General features: G+C 37.9%; 1 protein-coding gene across 6 annotated transcripts in view; it reads right to left on the bottom strand.

Moving 5' to 3' along the window:
- Positions 1-20874, bottom strand: part of LOC101745115 (histidine decarboxylase) — a 42055-nt gene extending 21181 nt beyond the window's left edge. For 3 of the 6 annotated variants that reach the window (XM_062672839.1, XM_012696433.4, XM_012696432.4), the window contains exons 1-7: positions 20751-20874; positions 12702-12748; positions 3502-3674; positions 3020-3133; positions 1708-1830; positions 944-1112; positions 378-487 (exon numbers count right to left, since the gene is read on the bottom strand). In XM_062672839.1, the coding sequence (XP_062528823.1) occupies positions 378-487; positions 944-1112; positions 1708-1830; positions 3020-3133; positions 3502-3674; positions 12702-12729 (717 nt within the window). In that variant the 5' untranslated portion in view covers positions 12730-12748; positions 20751-20874. The remainder of the gene's footprint in view (positions 1-377; positions 488-943; positions 1113-1707; positions 1831-3019; positions 3134-3501; positions 3675-12701; positions 12749-20750) is intronic. The other 3 variants (XM_062672841.1, XM_021352637.3, XM_062672842.1) reach the window with 2 other exon arrangements.
- Between the last annotated feature and the right edge of the window lie 384 nt (positions 20875-21258).

Consider the following 21258-nt stretch of genomic DNA (forward strand, 5'->3'; position numbering starts at 1 on the left):
CTAAAAACAGTACCATCTAATCTCCTCCTGTTGGTGTGGAACACGAGTAAGAGATTCATCAGATAATGACCAACAACGCTCATTCAGTATTATATCAAGACGCTGCGATCACCAACCGACCTTGGCAGGACCTGGTTGGACCTTGGTACTTGGACCTTAGTAGCTGATAGCTATCGTATCCTACCCATTTATGGCACAACTCAAAAGAATAGAAGAAACGCAGATGATACTTCTTAAGTATTCACAACGACATCACAACATTGGACGATCAATAAGACTGGTTAATTTAAGACTGGAGTACTTTGGGAATGTTCTTTCCAATCTACCTAATGGTAAAAAGACTTTCCTGTCAAAATTTGAGGCAAGTGGAGACTCACCCAAAAAGGCACCAGGCCCTTTTCTTTGTCGGCAGCGATAGCTTCCTCCAGCTTAGCACCTCGCATGCTCTGCCCTTCATCAGACTCGATGTACCTCATCCGAACCAAGCCTGAGCGAGAAAAAAACGTTAGAATTGCTTCATAAATGTCTCCATCAAATTTATTTTATTAATATTTTTGAAGTGAAAACTTCTTTAGAATCGTTGTGATTTCAAACCGGATGCAACGGAAAAAACGACAGGTAAGAGACACAAATACAAAGAATGAGACAGAAATATACATACTATTTAATACAGCGCCATCTGTGAGATTTTTTAATAGGGCGCTACCTTGCAATTATTTACTAATGATAAAATTTTACATATACTTAAGACGTTTAGGATAATTGTATTTTAATTTTGGAAGGTTTCACTTCTACCACGTGTGAATTGCACACATTTTGTTTTTTTTACATGACTGTTTTCTATATTTCTCTACGTCAAAAACGCCTGATAGTTGCTCTACTTTTTGCATCAGAAAAAGATAATTACGTTAAAATTCAGATAGATCGTTGTATAAGGGCTCACCAATTAAACCGGCCTTCTCGACAGAAGAATGCGCCTGATCCGAACAGTAGCAGATGAGATGTCCCAACAGCTCTGCCGCTTGAAGCTCTGGATTGAGCTTGGAAAGCTCCATCAAAGCCCTGGTGCGAGCTGCCAGTAGACTGACCAGAGTCGCTTCGCTTGCCGTAGTCTATTTGAATAGATCAAAGTCTCGCATCGTAAAAAACTCTCTCAACCCATCTAGACTCTTTTTTTTGTCAGGAGGAAATCACCGGACTTTTGTCCTCCACAGGGGATGGAGGGCGGAGCATGTCGAAGTCGAACCGACTAAAACCTCCTGTCACTCAACAACCAGCATCCAAACCTCGCATGAGACAGAACCCATGAAAAGTCCAAGAGGCGAAAGTGAAGCATTTAGTGCGGAGCACATGACCCATCTAGACTTTAACTGGTGGTAGGACCTCTTGTGAGTCCGCGCGGGCAGGTACCACCGCCCTGCCTATTTCTGCCGTGAAGCAGTAATGCGTTTCGGTTTGAAGGGTGGGGCAGCCGTTGTAACTATACTGAGATCTTAGAACTTATATCTCAAGGTGGGTGGCGCATTTATGTTATAGATGTCTGTGGGCTCCAGTAACCACTTAACACTAGGTGGGCTGTGAGCTCGTCCACCCATCTAAGCAATAAATAAATAAACTGATTTAATGTTCCACGCGGCATTGCTACCGGCAATCGAATTCATGGACGTCGCAAAATGAATACCACCACTAAATTTCTAAGAAACATACCTGGATAACTCCGCCGCCCGGGCTATCGTTCTTCTCATTTAAGAAGCACTCCGGCAATCCCAGGAGTTTGCCCAGCCAGTTCATCGCTATAGTCTCCAATTCAGTACCGGCCGGAGAAGATGCCTAGTGTATATTAATCAAAAGCATTCCTTTTAAACCTTTGAAGTATAAAAAATAATAGTTTAAAAAAAAATAAAAAAATACGCTTTTATAATCCGAAAATCCAACGAAAATAAATTTTAATAAATTTGAATTACAAATAGTGTAAGAAAAAATGATTTGATGTATTTTCTATTTTTTAGTTTTTTTGGATTTTCTATAAAAGCGTAATAAAAGCGTATTTTGTTAGTTTTTTTAAACTGTTATTTATTTTTCATTTTTTAGTTGAACATCATTATTTTTCATTTTTTTTTTAAATATTCAATTGTTTTCGATCCTTAATAAGTATTCCAAATTTCGAGTTAATCCAACGTTTTGAAGGGGGTCAAAATCATGTTCAAAGATTCTGTTACATACTAACATACATACGTGTGAAGCTAATAAAAGCGTATTAAAAAAATGTGGTCAAACAGACCTCAGCAATAGACATCGGTCTTTTCAAGAGCACAATTCACTGCATATTGCAAATAAATCCATAATTAAAACTTGGTTAGCAGAACAATATGCACAACGCTGCCGATAACTCCAAGCCAAGATGCACCCTCTAATTCCATGTAGTCACAATCACGTCTGCCCTGGTAATGCAATATGCAAAGGCAAAAAATCTTCTCCATAGTTAAACCTGCTCAACGTTTTTCACTTACGTTCCTTTCCTAATATAGTGGGTAGCCCTCATAGAACACAAGATATTTGATAGATTCCTTAATATCGCTATAGAAATTTTCAAAAGATTTTTGGAATTGTTAGAAGACATTGGGACTATCAGTCTACCAAGCGATTTCGTTAATAATGAAAGACCTTCGCTTTCACGTGAAGCTCCAAACATAATTAATTCTGCCTAGGTTAAACTTAGCTAGACATCCGAAAAAGGCTCCCTTCCATCTGCCGGGAACGTGATATGAGCTTCTTCGGACACATCATGTGGTCTCCCAGACATGAATTAGAGAAGCTCATAATTACGGGTCGCATAGAGGGCAAGCGCGCCGTGGGCAGAACACCAGCCACATGGTGAGATCTAGCAACAGAAGCACTTGGTGGTAGTCTGTACCATGCAGTCCATGCCACCCATGATCGAGCACATTGGAAGTATGTCGCATGTGGTCGCGATCCTCAGTATTGAGGGAACGATATAGAAGAAGTAGGTTAAACTTACCCAGGTAAAGCAGAGGACGTTCAGAGCGCTCGATAACATGTCCCCCATAATTGAAGGATATGATGTCAGAGCCGGAAAGTACGCATGCATGTGCGGACTCTGCCAATGGACCAGCTGTGTGAAAGACAATAAAAGTTGACATGGCAATTGCTTAAAGTTGCGAATTGACAAAGCTTAATGTCGATTCTGGCGGGTACCGATTTTACTAATGAAATACGTACTCAACAAATGTTCACGATTGACTTCCACGGTGAAGGAATAACATCGTGTAATAAAAATCAAACCCGCAAAATTATAATTTGCGTAATTACTGGTGGTAGGACCTCTTGTGAGTCCGCTAGGGTAGGTACCACCACCTTGTCTATTTCTGCCGTAAATCAGTAATTGGCGCATTTACGTTGTAGATGTCTATGGGCTCCGGTAACCACTTAACGCCAGGTGGGCGGTAAGCTCGTCCACCCATCTAAGCAATAAAAACTCACCCCGGGCATGATGTGTTGGTCTACGTCTTTGAAAATATCATCCCACTTCTCGGGTTTTTCTGGAGCTTCGGTCGGCAACAGCTTGTGGAGGTAGCCAGGCTGGACCCCCGGGTAGACGCGGCGGTCCCTGATGTTCTCCAAATAGTCCGCAATGTAGTCCACCATCTCTTTTGCTGTACAGGAACGGTATAACGAAAATCACCAGATATTTTTTCCATTGAATAAATAAATCACACACGATCATTTGGCCAGGGCCGGATTTAAACTTAATGCCGCTCCTGGGCACCGGAAAAAAATCCGCCCCAATACCGGAATTTTAGCTAAACTTAAAGCTTATATATTTTATTTTTCAAAATTAAAATAACTAATTTATTGCGGAAACATTATCATAAGTCATATATTCCAAAAACATAAATGAATATTCGTTAAAAAAATTTGCCTAAAGGTTATTATATGTCTTAATTATTATAATGCAACAAAAAAAAAAACTAATTAAATTTCTTTAATTACAGAAAATAGAAAAATTGATTATTATTTTAAATCTCCAAGGAAATAAATTGATTAAATCATTTTGTAGCATAAAGTGACAAAATTATAATTCACAAATAATGGATGAAATAAATTTCTTGAATTATCAATTAAAAAGAAAATTATTAATTATTAGAATTAATTAATTATATAGGGCAATCTTGATAAGATTAAAAAAATATTTTTACTTTCAAAAATTTGCGGCCCTGGGCACTCGCCGCGATTGCTTTTAGTGTAAATCCACCACTGCATTTGGCTCTATAGTCGTATTTTTAATTAGACGAAGCCAGCTGACAGTAGCTAATGTCACTTTTTAAAATAATGTTGCCATATTTAAAGTAATAGTGATGCATTCAGTTCTCGTTCAATCACATGAATGAACAATGAGCGTGAAGAGTTCAAACTATAAAAGAATATTATTTCTATTTTACAATAAAATTGTAGCAAAGTGCTCCAATATATGTTACTAGTAGTATGTAACTACAATCAGGTTTTTTTTAATTTTCATTAACTACCTTGTAATTGTTATATTTTATACATCTATAGTTTCAACTATATTATGATGTATTGAAAATAGAACAGTCTTACAAGTTTCCTCGCAATGTTTTCCTTAATGTTTAAAACACTCGGTATTCAACCATATCCAGTATAGGTAGCCAACCAACCAACCATATCCAGTAGGTATTCAGTATAGGTAAATACTATAGGAACAAAATCCTCGAAAATTCGTTAGTATGTACAAAGCACGTCTAAAATTCGAACCCCGTACCCGATATCGGCAGCTCGGCACGCTAACTATTCACTAGACATCATATCATCATCATTATCCTGCCCTTCTCCCAGTCACCTGGGGTCGGCGCAACATATTTTCTCCTTCCATACTCTTCTATCATATACCATTTCTTCGCTCACTCCCCTCCTACCCATATCGTCTTTCACACAATCCATCCATTTCTTCTTAGGTCTACCTCTTCCTCTAAATCCTTCACCATTCATAGTTAACACTCTCTTAACAACCTCATTTTCATTTCGTCTACTATTCACTAGACAATCGAGGCAATTTCATTAATTCAGGAGTTTTTTCAATCATTCACTTTGTCACAACACTATTTTTATTTCATCAAAAACTGACAACACTGTAAAGTCAGTCAGTTGACTTCGTCTAATAAAAAATCCGACTATAAACTAGGATTTCCTGAACTGATACTGAGACACTGATAAACATTAAAATCACACATTTTTTTTTATTAGATTGGATAACTTACTAAAAAATACTTGGAGATTATTAATACCGAATTGTTTCGCCACCATAACACACCAATAGTTTTGATCACAATTACACCATATTAGGAATTTCTTGAGTAGGACATCTTGGGTATATATTTATCTCGGAATTAAATGTTCGGAATTAAATAAAAATAACAATTTTGTTTTTCCTGTGATGTGTTCCCTGTCGGACGGATTCCTTTTGTTTGTTTTAAGTTTATTTTATACAAAAGTTTTGTTCTTTTATTTCTCGATTAAGACACTACGAAGTATGCCGGGTCAGCTAGTCTGTTCATAAAATATTTATAACTACTGATACCATGCACCCCACGCTTTTTTTACAATAAAATCATTTTTTCTTACATTATTTTTAATTCAAATTTATTTTCCATTTTTTAGTTGGATTTTCTATAAAAGCGTATTTTGTTAGTATTTTTAAAATATTATTTATTTTTCATTGTTTAGTTGTATTTCAATTTTTTCATTTTTTTTAAATATTTAATTATCATCGGTCCTTAATAGGTATACCAAATTTCGCGTTAATCCGACGTTTGGAAGGGGATCAAAACCATGTTCAAAGATTCCGTTACATACTAACATACATACGTCTGAAGCTAATAAAAGCGTATTACCAAGGAAACACAGGTTGTAAAATTGTAGACCCAGATATCAATTTATCCATTAGGCCCAGATCTTTCGGACCTTAATTAACGGGAATAGAGTCGATAATACGACAGATCTAATTAAATGATACCACAGTTCTATGATTATGCTGGTCAGGTATGTAGCTGATTTTGATTGATTCAGAGATAAAATTAACCAATGCTCATTTATTATAGCCTATTCCCAGAGCCGCAAAGGAGGTATAAGCGTCCTCACCATTTCAGCAGCATATGAATCATTAGCTAAAGTGGGAAAGGTGCAACAGTGCTATGCAAATAGTACCTTGACCTCATGTCTAGCGGCTTGGACGCTTTGCTGTCCATGGGCTACGGTAATGTAGGCACAGCTTCATAAGAACCATAATAAAGTTTTAAGACGACTTAAAATCATGTTTTTTGTTATTATTAGAACGAAATTTAAAAAATGTTACTTTATCGTAATCTCGATTGTTTTTTTTATTTATTGCTTAGTTGAACGAGGACCAGCTCACGGCCTACCTGGTGTTAAGTGGTTACCGGAACCCATAGACATCTACAACGTAAATACTGCCACCCACTATGAGATATAAGATCTAAGGTCTCCATTTTTTTTTAGAGGCTACCCCACCCTTCGAATCGAAACGCATTACTGCTTCATGGCAGAAATAGGCAGGGCGGTGGTACCTACCCGTGCGGACTCACAAGACCGCTAGTAAAGTTAGAATATGGTGTATAAATTAACTCGTATTAATTTATTTATCGCTACTGTAAAATTAACTAAACAGAAAGAGTATAGTTAAATTCTCGAAGGTGACTTGTAGATGGAGTAAATTACGCTACTGTAAAATTAACTAAACAGAAAGAGTATAGTTAAATTCTCGAAGGTGACTTGTAGATGGAGTAAATTACGCTACTGTAAAATTAACTAAACAGAAAGAGTATAGTTAAATTCTCGAAGGTGACTTGTAGATGGAGTAAATTACGCTACTGTAAAATTAACTAAACAGAAAGAGTATAGTTAAATTCTCGAAGGTGATGGAGTAAATTTATAATTAAAAAAACTGAAACGAACTTAACATGGATAGTAAAGTTATTATAAATAATAACGTTAGATGGCTTGTTAATTTCGCCACCTTTTGACAACAGGTCGAAATATCAATTGCACAACAGCTGCCCCACCGTCCAAATCGGAAGGCGTGACTGCTTCGCGGCAGGAATAGGCAGGACTTCGCTACCTACCCGAGCTGGTGAACAAGTACCTTCCACAATCGGGTCATGTGGTTTATAGCACCACGCAGCAATTCTCTAAATTCGATTTGTATCGATTTTCCAATCGATTTTCGTATCTGACTAACAGTTAAGACAGAAAAAACAGTCGTCCAACACACTCCTTTCTTATCGAGTGTAACGAATCTATTTTCTAGCTTCTTTGTGTTTAAGAGCGGAGTCGGCTTTGTATCAAACACTTCATGCGAATCGATTCTCGAACTCATCAGCGATTGTAATTTAAAAAAAAAGTCTTATCCACATACTCGTTTCATTGTTTGTTTTGCGCGGAAAATAAATTACAATGATATGTAATATATGTGTGTACATATGTTTTTTTCTACGGAAACTTCAGACTATATAGTTCCGCATTAACGAATTTACAAAAGTGACTTTATATATTTAGTGTAACTAGAGGTCCCGCAGTAGTCGAAATTCGACTATAATTAATTGGAATTGTAAGTTTGTACACTATTATGATTATATTTTATATACTTCTATAATCACAAATTTCGCCAAGACTACACTATAAAAAATATTAAGAAAGACAAACAATATTTAATCTATTCTCAATTTGACAACAGACGTCAAGAACAAAAGTTTGACAATAAATAGTATGCATGCGTGTGTGCGTCAAATATATGGTATGTAGTGTGTGTAATGTTTTCTTAATTGATTTAATGTATCTTTTATGCATTATGCACTTCTTCTCTATATTCTTTATAAGTGTGGAAAATTTCATACTCCTCCGTCCGCGCAATTTTCGTAAAAAGGGCTACAAAGTTTTTGCTTCACGTATTAATATATAGATTATTTTGCAAATCGAACCGAATGAAAATGTAAATCCGTATTAAGAGATGACATGATTTTTTTTATTGTGATAATGTGCCTATAAAACAAAATTGTATAGTAATAAAGAAGTAAATATTTTATTTAATCGCAAAACTCCATGTATTTTGTATAAAGTTATTGAAGAGTTTCTTCCAGAAAACCGCGAAAACACCGCTTAAACGGTTAAAAAAGGAACCACAAATAGTAATGAAAGTAAAAAAAAGATATTTAAAGTCCAAATAAATACTCGTAATTATATTATAATAACTATTAAAATAGGTATGTAGATTTATCATTTTAAAAAGATAGAAGCAGGCACCAGAATTTGAATCGAATGGGCTAAAGAATAAGATGCCCGGTATACTCGTATCGAACGATGTGACTGTGTCCCGGTTCAAACACCGCAGCCCGATAACATTTTTTGTAAAAAAATCTGTCCTAAGACATATTCACTAAAGACCATTATGTCATCTATGTGAACTACAAGTCCATTCATAATAATATAGTAGATTTGCGAAAGAAAATAATAATAATTGTAAATAGACATGCTTTAACAAAAACCGACTTCAAATAGAAAAAATAAAAAAGATATTTCAAAACAAATTACTATACACTAAAAACAATAATCATCGAAATCGGTTGGCGTGATATTGAGTTATTGAGTTATTCATCTATTTGTCGCGCACGTAATTAATGCAAATTTAAGACTTATGTGTTTTTCTCATGGATACCATTATCAGAACTGGACTAAATTGTAATGGGACTACAGCTTTCTAATAAAAAAAGAATCATCAAAATCGATTTACTCATTCAAAAGTTATCAGGTAACAAACATATAAAAAAAAACATAGAGTCGAATTGAAAACCTCCTCTTTTTTTGAAGTCAGTTAAAAAAAAAGCGAACGTATTCTTTTATTAAATCGAAACCCATCTTTCAAAGGTCGCAAAGTCCGCAAATAGGATGAAATGGGCGATCGCGTGAACGTCTCAACAAAACAATATAGAATGGGACATTTGTTTCATTGTCGGTAATACGAATTTATGACACAATAATATGCTAAACACACATACACATGTAAGCGTCTCCGACGTCTCAGTTAAGCCGGGCCGATGTATGTCTTATTAGAGTCCGTTTTATCCAATAGGAGATTTGTTAGACATTGTCGTATTAGACGCGATATTGCTGACTGAAACACGTCATCTCGGATCCTCCCGATCCACTAACGGTGCTTTTAGGTACTTCAAGCACCGGTCACCGTTCTCGTCGAACCCGTCGCTTGCGACGAAGGGCTCGACGAGTAAATTAACTCTCAGACACAGCCCATTGAGTTTCTCGCCGGATCTTCTCAGCGGGTCGCGTTTCCGATCCGGTGGTAGATTCTGCGAAGCACGGCTCTTGCTAGGGTTCGTGTTAGCATCGTCGTCAGGTTTGAGCCCCGTGAGCTCACCTACCAGCCACGGTTACGCTGGAATAGCCGCTCCGGGCTACCAGCTTAGGTAGGAAAAAAAAAAGCTGACTAAATATCGCCTTACTAAGCGTCGTTACAACCCTAATTCAAAAAAAATTTCTATAGTGTTTGGAATTAAAGATTAGAGCTGATATTGCTCGGTAGACCGACGGTCCAAATGTTGTTGTTCGGAACTTTACGGTGCTTTTAGGTACCAAAACCGGTCACCGTCTTCGCCGAACCCGTCGCTTGCGACGAAGGGCTCGGCGAGTAAATTAACCCATAGACACAGCCCACTGAGTTTCTCGCCGGATCTTTCAGTGGGTCGCGTTTCCGATCCGGTGGTACATTCTGCGAAGCACTGCTCTAACTAGGGCCAATGTTAGCAACGCTTCCGGTTTGAGCCCCGTGAGCTCACCTACACGTCAAGGCGAAGCTGAATTAAACTCTTAAGACTATCAGCATAGGTAGGGAAAAAAACCACTGCTTTCATTCACAGTGCGCTTCCAAAGATCCTTTTTACCACGTTTTCAGCGGTTCTAGTTAGTATGAATGAGAACCCTAGGCTGTGCTACAGTAAAAACTTTATTTGTACAGGTACAGAAAAAGTAACTTTAGTCCGCGCGGGTAGGTACCACCGCGCTGCCTATTTCTGCCGTGAAGCAGTAATGCGTTTCGGTTTGAAGGATGCGGCAGCCGTTGTAACTATACTCGAGACCTTAGAACTTATATCTCAAGGTGGGTGGCTTATTTACGTTGTATATGTCTATGGGCTCCAGTAACCACTTAACACCAGGTGGGTTGTGAGCTCGTCCACCCATCTAAGCAATAAAAACAAAACAAAAAAAGTGTGTGTGTCCGCTCCGACGCACGACTGGAGTTTACTGGATATAAATATAAATTTGTGTCAGTTGAATACAGTAAAATATGGAAGTTACGTATTCTAGTGAGAATGATCCGGGAGTTGCGGAACACGTGGATGCGGTAATTAAGTAAGTCTATATAATTCACTTTTACAATTAATATATAAGTTGTCCATTCACTGATAGAAGGAATTGTTTATATTTAATAAGCTTTATTAATAAATGATTTGTAGCGGGTTATATTCGGGTATCAACCCACTAACAGTTGATACGTTCAGGAATCGAACCCGAACGGCGTCCGGCCACAAGCAAAACGATGTCGGTAAATTAAACGAAACAATACGAGAAATAGTTCTATATTACGACAACACGATACACTACAGATTATTAAGAAATTAACGAGACACAAAACAAACGACTAACAAATATATGAAAATACAATAATGAGAGAAACGCGCGATCAGTACGAGGCTTTGTGGCGGACTGCCGGCGCAGCAGCCCGGCGTCACCTGCGATAACGCGGCCGCGCGTTGGCTCCTGATTGGCGCGCGCACGCATCACGCAATCAGGAGCCAATCAGGCGCATAACGCATTTCGTGTGACATGCTATACTCTCTAGTACGATTTTGGTCCCCATAATTTTCATACCCCGGGCCTATATATGTAAATCGATTCTTAAGGAGTAAACTCCAAAAAGAAGTAAAGATTCAAAAAAAACAGTGCACCAGTTTGAACACCCTCTAACTTTCAGACAATCCGCACGTCATTGAACATACTGTTAACTGTAAGGTCAACAACAAAACCAGACAAGACAACATCTATTTAACTCAATAATTAATTAATTTAATATTCTATCAACGTCCGAATCAGAGCTTGTCTAACTTGATGCATAAAGAAATAATTGTTCGAAAATCACTATGTACTACGTCTAGATTATTTGCAATGGCGTTATTAAATAGGATATCTTGTTTTTTCGTGATTGAGGTCAATTGATCTATGTAGGGCACAAATAATTACAGCCTCAAATGCACGCTTGAGAGGGTCAATCAAAATTTCTGGACAATTTAAAGAGTAATAATTGTAAATAGACATGTTTTAACGAAAACCGACTTGAAATAGAAAAAAAAGATATTCCAAAACAAATTAATATACACTAAAAACAATAATCATCGAAATCGGTTGGCGTGATATTGAGTTATTGAGTTATTCATCTGTTTGTCGCGCACGTACTTAATGTCAATTTAAGACTTATATGGTTTTCTCATGGATTCCATTATCAGAACTGGACTTAATTATAATGGGACCACACGGGAAGCGTCAGCTTTCTAATAAAAAAAGAATCATCAAAATCGATTCACCCAGACAAAAGTTATGAGGTAACAAACTTTAAAAAAAACACATTAGAATTGGGAACCTCCTCCTTTTTTGGAGTCGGTTAATAAACAAAAAATATTTCAATTAAAAGGTACGTTGCGCCTTGATCCCGAATTTATAAAAAAAAATCGATAACATTACATTTTTGATAAATATCACGAGCTCCGAAAATACTTAATTAAAATTAAATATATACATAGTATATATGTAGTTTAAAAACGATAAGAATTCATGTTTCATCGTCAAACCGAAGTAACAATAAATTTTATATATTTTTTTTTATACCGTTGCTACAGGGCAGCGCATGAGAATGAAGGATATTAAATTAAATTAATATTACATTATATTGTCATCCTTAATGTGTGTGGAATGTTCAAATTCATAAACTGATGGTAGAGAATCCTGTGAGCCAGCAGTGGTAGGTACCACCTTCCTGCATATTTCTGCCGTGAAGCAGTAATGCGTTTCGGTTTGAAGAGTGGAGCAGCCGTTGTTACTATACTGAGATCTTAGAACTTATATCTCAAGGTGGGTGGCGCATTTACGTTGTAGATGTCCATGGGCTCCAGTAACCACTTAACACCAGGTGAGCTGTGAGCTCGTCCACCCATCTAAGCAATAAAAAAATGAAAAATAAATTTCTTTTTTTTCCTACCTTTGCTGATAGCCTTGAGATGCTATTTTAGCTTCACCCTAACGTCTAGGTGAGCTCACGGGGCTCAAACCAGAGGTGTTCCTAACACTGCCCCTAGCAAAAGCAGTGCTTCGTAGAATCTACCACCGGATCGGAAACGCGACCCACCGAGATGATCCGGCCAGAAACTCAGTGGGCTGTGTATATGGGTTAATTCGCTCGTCGAACCCGTCGCAAGGGTTCGACGAAGACGGTGACCGGTGCTTGAGGTACCTAAAAGCACCGTTAGTGGATCGGGAGGAGCTTTATGACAAGCTAAATAGTATTTAAAACAGTGGTTCCGACTTACCTTTCACACGGAATTCGGTGTGGTCCATTTTCCAAATTACAATTAACCTGCGAACAAAATATAAAATAAATTAGTAATATTATATCTCGCTATTGTATAAATTTGTATAGTTAAGAACACGCCGGAGTTCTCAGGAAACACCGTAATGGCCATTCTGGTTGGTAATTAGCAAAAATGATATTTGAAAACGTGGATAATCGCAACCGCAATGACCCAAGTTAATATGTCGCAGATGACGCAGTCCCACGAGATGCTTAGATCAAATCTTGTTTGGACATCAAGCTCCACGACTTTGTCCACGAGGCCAAGAATCACAGCAGATAGAGAGCAATTGTACATGAGAAATAATGCAGTGGGGGAGTCACGACTCTCAATTAAGAGAAGACCGGGTCTGCGGAGGTATTTCGGTTACCTCTGTATTTTGTACCGTATGTTCCATGGGATTGCTATATATTGCTGATACTATCATCTCGTTTTTACCATCGCACCGCCCGCCACCGGAGTAGAGCTTATCCATATTACTTGGAGCCACTGCGATCATCTACAGTGCGTTTCCAGAGGCCTTTTTGCCACGTACCATCCGGCTATGGAATGAGCTCCCCTCCGCGGTGTTTCCCGAACGCTATGACATGTCCTTCTTCAAACGTGGCTTGTGGAGAGTAATAAGCGGTAGGCAGCGGCTTGGCCCTGCCCCTGGCATTGCTGAAGTTCATGCGCGACGGTAACTACTCACCATCAGGTGGGCCGTACGCTCGTCTGTCTACCAGGCCAATAAATAAAAAAGAGCGATGCAAGGAGGATTATGTAAAGCATCTTCTTAGAAGCGAAGGATTACACGACTCTACAAAAAAAAATTCGTTCTTTGTCCTAACGTTTATATACTAGGTTTTTCCGGTTAATTATTCACAAAAACGAAAATAAAATACCTTTTTTGGTATAAATTTTGCTTTTGTGATAGTTATAGTAATAATACTCATTTTTTTTTTATTTTATAAATTTTAATTAATTTTAATACTTTCAAAAAAACCTCGCTATGAGAGGGGTGTTGACGTTTCCACAGTGCCACTAGATGGCACTCGAGTCATAAACAACGATCAGGTGTTTTGTACAAGCCCAGAAAAACTTAAGATGTCACGAAAGTGTAAATACGATGCTGATGCATTTTCTTTCATATGTGGTCAATTTATTAAAGTTCAAAAGCAAACTATTTCATGCCATGTATATTTTTTTTCGTCTAAAATATCGATATTTTATGCTTTGCAATCAAAGTCTAATTTGGTGTTGACCCGTGTTATTTACCAAACAAAAACACCGGACAAAACCCCCGGAAGCTCCATACCGCGACAGATCGGATCTATGGTCAGCGTTCAGTAATGCAAGAAAAGGGAACCCCGAATTCCTTGGCGATGCTAATCAGCATCAAAATTGTTTTTCCAATCACTTATACCCGAACCAAAAACTTATTGAAACCAAAATAACCAAAATCTTCTTCTTCTTCACCTTATCAGCCACAGTCCACTGCTCGACATAGGCCTCCCCCAAGCCTCGCCACAAAGACCGGTCTTACGCTGTCTGCATCCAGCGGATCCTCGCAAACCTCAATATATCGTCGGTCTATTTTTTCCATCTCATTTTTCAATACAAAGCAATTAATGTTTTATTGAAAGCCCGCGTACCTTGCGCGTTTGTTTTAATACATTGCGTATTATTCATGAGTATTAATCGGAGATGGCAATACTGCTATAATAATACAATTGAAACATGGACCTATTAGCTCCGGTGTTAGCCAGACGGTTGCCCAAACGATTGGCCAAAAATCATATTTACTGAACTATAGTGATGTTGGTGTAATCAATCACAGAAAAGAAACGTTATTTACTTTACGCTTATTTACAGTTTCAGACGAGATTATATTTACTTTATACCGGTGGTAGGAGCTCTTGTGAGTCCGCGCGGGTAGGTACCACCACCCTGCCTATTTCAGCCGTGAAGCAGTAATGCGTTTCGTTTTAAAGGGTGGAGCAGCCGTTGTGACTATACTTGAGACCTTAGGACTTATATCTCAAGATGGGTGGCGCATTTACGTTGTAGATGTCTACGGGCTCCAGTAGCCACTTAACACCAGGTGGGCTGTGAGCTCGTCCACCCATCTGGAGTCATGGCCTATTCAATGCTCAGAGGCTATCGGAGCCGGGCGTCTTATCCATTAAGCCGCGACGACTTCGGGTGATGTTCGAGTAATATTTCATATTTAATATTAAGCTGACTTCTTTATGAGTTAGTCTTTTTTCCGACGCCACTTCGAAACAGAAGACCGATAAATAAGTATTTAGCGAATTTTTATATATTAATACGTGAAGCAAAAACTTTGTATCCCTTTTTACGAAAATTGCGCGGACGGAGGAGTATGAAATTTTCCACACTTATAGAGAATATAGAGAAGAAGTGCACAATGCAAATACTTTTTTTTAAATAATGCATAAAAGATACATTAAATCAATAAAGAAAACATTACACACACTACATACCGTGTATTTGACGCACACACGTATGCATACTATTTATTGTCAAACTTTTGTTCTTGACGTCTGTTGTCAAATTGAGAATAGATTAAATATGGTTTGTCTTTGTTAATATTTTTTATAGTGTAATCTTGGCGAAATTTGTGATTATAGAAGTATAAAATACAATCATAATAGTGTACAAACTTACAATTCCAATTAATTATAGTCGAATTTCGACTACTGCGGGGCCTCTAGTACTAATAATTTCTTGTTCTATTTCTTCCCTTATCCTGCTGTGGGTGAAACAATCATACGTCATTTCACCCTTCCCTCCAATATCCTCTCGAGCTCAAACAAGTATTTTTAATCTCATAAGCTTCTTCCTAGTCGTACACTATTGACAGAGTGGTCGTGGTCACGCATCACTTATCAGAGCTATCATCAAGTATATACTTCTCATAAGCATATACTTTTATTGCCCTTGTATGCAGACGAGCATACGGCCCACCTGATGGTGAGTGGTTACCGTTGCCCATGGACTTCAGCAATGCCAGGGCCAGAGCCAAGGCGCTGCCTACCGCTTAATACTCTCTACAAGCCTCTTTTGAAGAAAGACATGTCGTAGCGCTCGGGAAAAACCCTGGAGGGGAGCTCATTCCAAAGCCGGATGGTACGTGGCAAAAAAGACCTCTGGAAACGCACTGTCGATGAACACAGTGGTTCCAGGTAATATGGATGAACTCTGCTCCGATAGCGGGAGGTGCGATGATAAAAAGGAGATGAAGGGATCATCTCAAGCAATTCCTCAGAGCATTCCCCATGAAACATACGATACAAAATACAGAGGGAACCGAAGCCCTCCGCAGACCCAGAGGTTCCAAACGCTCCGTGAGAATGGGATTATCAACAATCCGAACGGCCCTCTTCTGTATGGAGTCTAATGAAAGAAGCTGTTATTTGGGAGCCCCGGCCCAGAGATGGGAGCAGTACTCCACGCGAGGCTGGTCTTTGTAAAGCAAAAGTCTTTGTTTATATTCATTTAATATAATTTCAGTGAATTAAATTCGCAATATACATTATAAAATAATCATCTTATATAAGATTTGGTAACTAGTTCAAGTACATACGACTGAATTAGATAATGAGGTCAAGATTAAAATTCATAATGTGTATTCCTTCTGTTGTTATGTAAATAATATTTATAATTATTTTTTTATTGATAGCACTAAATCTTCAGCAGATAGTGAGAGAAAGAAAGAAAATAAAAAAAATGTTCCAGTTGTTTATCAGTTTTGATTGAATTAGTTAAGGCATACGACCCACCTGATGTTAAATAGCACAGCCAAACTAACTGCCTACTGCCTAGTACTCTCCGCAAACCTTCGGAGAAGAACATGTCCTTCTGAAAATATCGTAGAGGGGAGATAATTCCAGAGCCCGATGGTACGTGGCGAAAGAAATCCCTGCAAATACCCTGAGATATGCCTGAAATAGCATCTCAAGGCTATCAGCATAGGTAGGGAGAAAAAAAAGGGATATGCCTCTGCCTATATATAGATTTTTTTATTGCTTAGATGGGTGGACGAGCTCACAGCCCACCTGATGTTAAATGATTACTTGAGCCCATAGACATCTACGACGTAAATGCGCCACCCACCTTGAGATGTAAGTCCTAAGGTCTCAAGTATAGTTACAGCGGCTGCCCCACCCTTCAAACCGAAACGCATTACTGCTTCACCGCAGAAATCGGTAGGGTGGTGGTACCTATAAAAAATATTAACAAAGACAAACAATATTTAATCTATTCTCAATTTGACAACAGACGTCAAGAACAAAAGTTTGACAATAAATAGTATGCATGCGTGTGTGCGTCAAATACATGGTATGTAGTGTGTGTAATGTTTTCTTCATTGATTTAACGTATCTTTTACGCGTTATTTAAAAAAAATATTAACATCGTGCACTTCTTCTCTATATTCTCTATAAGTGTGGGAAATTTCATACTCCTCCGTCCGCGCAATTCTCGTAAAAAAGGATACAAAGTTTTATGCTTCACGTATTAATATATAGATTATCGAATTGAAAGCTATCTAAACTGACAAACGATAGCGTGTTATAATGTTACACGTATGTACCTACGTACGTACTACGAAGCGTTTCAAAGGTTTCGTAAACTCGCTCAAGCTTAGCGGATTAAAGAATTACGTTCGTTTTGTTCACTTAAAAACCTTCTCGTCGAATACGTAGAAGAGTTCGACATGGAAACTAACCCATAGACGCAACCCGGTCAGTTTCTCCCCGGATCTTCTTAGTGGATCGCGATTCAGATCCGGTGGTAGATTCAACAAAGCACTGCTCAAGGTCAGAGTCAGGGTTTTTTCCCGACTGGTAGCTTAAAGGACTATTTCAAAACTCGCGAGCTCAACCTGAGATAATTTGCTAACAATAGCCTTAGCAAGATCCTAAAAAGAGCAGTGAGTCAATCTGAGATAATTTGCTAACACTAGCCTTAGCAAGACCCTAACAAGAGCAGTGAGACAACCTGAGAGAATTTGCTAACAATAGCCTTAGCAAGACCCTAACAAGAGCAGTGAGTCAATCTGAGATAATTTGCTAACACTAGCCTTAGCAAGACCCTAACAAGAGCAGTGAGTCAATCTGAGATAATTTGCTAACACTAGCCTTACAAGGTCCTAACAAGAGCAGTGAGACAACCTGAGAGAATTTGCTAACACTAGCCTTAGCAAGACCCTAACAAGAGCAGTGAGTCAATCTGAGATAATTTGCTAACACTAGCCTTAGCAAGATCCTAACAAGAGCAGTGAGGCAACCTGAGCGAATTTGCTAACACTAGCCTTAGCAAGACCCTAACAAAAGCAGTGAGACAACCTGAGCGAATTTGCTAACACTAGCCTTAGCAAGACCCTAACAAGAGCAGTGAGTCAACCTGAGAGAATTTGCTAACACTGCCCTTAGCTGACCCTAACAGGAGCGGTGCTTCACAGAATCTACTACCGGCTCGGAATCGCAATCCACTTTGAAGATCCGGCGAGAAACACAGTGGGCAAAAACTGAGTGGACTAGTCAAATTCTCTGAGTTTCCGAGTGTGGCCTAGTATAGTCCATTAGGCTATACCAGTGACTAGCTAGCTTAAAAACTGAATTGCGAACTATTTTCCCGGTTTACTTTACAGAGTATGCGTTGACGTTTTCTCGCAGCAAAGTGGGAAGAATGTCTAGTATGCACACACGAAAATCTATACAAGCTTCCTAGTTTAAAGCTCAGCAATTGTTCTAGGAATCTAATTAAGACGACCGTCTGCAAATACTAAAACTGTATCCGAGAATAAACTGTAAATTTATAATTTTTTTATTAAAATACTGATTGCCCTATCCACCCGAAATGTGGTCGTGATGATATAACATCGTTTAAAAGTGTTTAGCTTGTGTTTTTATAAAGAAATCTCGATTGAAGGGATCGCCGGTTCGCCACGAAAAAGGTGAAAGGGCGAATTTTAAAGACTAAACTTTAGTTTTATTTAGAAGTTCTTTATTTATGTTCATTCAGTCTGATGTACCTTTGAGGTCTGAATGACGCAATTTTTGCGCTTTTTTTTTTTTGTTTATTAATCCGTAACTTTTGAAAATCTTAGCGTCTTATAATGGAACTAGCTTTTGCCCGCGACTCCGTCCGCGTGGAATAGTTACTTTGGCGTATATCTACATACCTATAGCATAAGCTCTCAAAAGGGAATAATACACCGATTTTTAAACATTCTTTATTGGTGCTCCGCTTGGTCCTATTGGTCTTATTGATTTTAGCGTGATGTTAGCCTATAGTCTATAGCCTTTTTCAATAAATGAGCTATCTGACACTGAAAGAATTTTTCAAATCGGACCTGTAGTTCCTGAGATTGAAGAAGAAGAAGAAGAAAATCTTTATTCGCCAGAAATATAGTTTACAAGATATTGTGGATATAGGACATAGTTTCATATATTGCGCCTGTTTAGGCATACGAAAATTTAAATTATTTTTATATTAATTCTAACACAAAATTTACTAAATCTATATATTTTTACATTCTATCACTTCTTATTCTAATAACGCGTTGAAACAAATAAACTCTTCAGCTTTATAATATTACTATAGATTTTAGTTGCATAGTTGCAAGAAGTTCTCTTGCCCGTCGTGCCAATAAGAATCAAGAAAATATTTAGTAACAGTATTATTTTTAATTGCCATTGCCACACATCTGTGACATGGCCAAGCCGCTCCATATCTTAATATTTTTATGCTTGTTTTATTCTTAATTTTTATTTACTGGTGGTAGGACATCTTGTGAGTCCGCGCCATTAAGTCCCACCGCTAAGGCTATTTCTGCCGTGAAGCAGTAATGCGTTTCGGTTTGAAGGGTGGGGCAGCCGTTGTAACTATACTGAGAACTTATATCTCAAGGTGGGTGGCGCTTTTACGTCGTAGGTGTCTATGGGCTCCAGTAACCACTTAACACCAGGTGGGCTGTGAGCTCGTCCACCCATCTAAGCAATGAAAATAAAAACTATGCAGGTCTTTGCAGATTCATCTATGCAGTTCAAAATTTGCCCGGGTTTCAGCTACTTTTGACCCTGGAATACTTGTTATATGTACCTATTTGGTATAATTTCCAGGATAGGAAAAATTTTACACGCTTTATATTAGCTTCACTTGTATGTATGTTTGTATGTTTGTAATTTAGTTAGGTTTGCAATAAAAGGCGCGCAATTTGCAATAAAATTGTTTGTTACAATCTAAATGCGTATTTTTTTTATTGCCCGTGTAGGCAGACGAGCATACGGCCCACCTGATGTTGAGTGGTTACCGTCGCCCATGGACTTCAGCAATGGCAGGGGCAGAGCCAAGCCGCTGCCTACCGTTAAGTACTCTCCGCAAGCCTCGTTTGAAGAAGGATATGTCATAGCGCTCGGGAACCATCGCGTTTATCCAGCAGGATAGCGCATACGATTTTCTTTAATTTTTATTAAACAGAATTAAATTAGAATTATCCGTTTAATTAAAATGAAAGAAACCTTAATAAGTAGACTTTAAAAGTAAATCTCAGAATAATTTTATTTAGTTAATAATAAAGTTTGGGGTTATTTTTTAATTCACCATAACTCATTTTAAATTTAGAGCACTCGTAATAAATGGTATAGCTTTTGAATAAATATTTTCATTATTTGATTGGTTTGTCCTTTGTTAGTTATTAAATTATTATCGAATTAAAGAATATAACAATAAGAAAACTAATTCCTAAAATTACGATTAATCTAAAATTGCTTCACGCAATTCTTTCTTCAAAACGTTTTAATTCTGTTTTTAATTGACACTATATAATACATATATACAAAAAAAATAAATAAATATATAAAGATTGATAATGTGGCGTTTTCTTTTTTCGACTAAATCTAACATACGCGACAATTACAAAATAAAAAATCCAAACTAAAACAACGCATTTTAGGTCAAGGTTACGTGATGACACCAGGAAATTTATATATTACTCACCGATATTTTTTTTTTTAAATTCACCAATTAATTTTAGGGGCTGCTCCGTCAACGATTCACTGGAGGAAGGGTGGCACGGAACTGTTGCAGCGAGAACCGAAGCCAAGCTTATATAGGGGGTTGGTTGTACACGCCGATCTATTTACCAGTCGCTCGATTTGTTTCGGGAGGCTGACACGTTACATAAGCGACAGCGGACGAATGAGCGAGGAGCGGGCTTAGATTTATTGGAACGAAGTTCCTTATCGCGCGTTGTGAAAGGGGGCTAGACGGAAAAAATTCTTACGAAAAGTTGTCACGACACTTTTTAGATCCGTCATTCCGACCAATCAACGTGTAGGCGCTTATCGCGTGACATTGCTCGTATCCGATTGGTCCGCGTAATGAGTACAGTTTCTCGAGATAGCGTTTCAACAATAGTAATTTAGTTCATAGTATTGTTTTTTTTTTCTTCATAATGCCGTAATTTATTATTATAACTTAAAAAAAAATTACAATTCCTTCACTA

This window comes from Bombyx mori, chromosome 2, assembly GCF_030269925.1.
Source record: "Bombyx mori chromosome 2, ASM3026992v2".
NCBI lineage: Eukaryota > Metazoa > Arthropoda > Insecta > Lepidoptera > Bombycidae > Bombyx > Bombyx mori.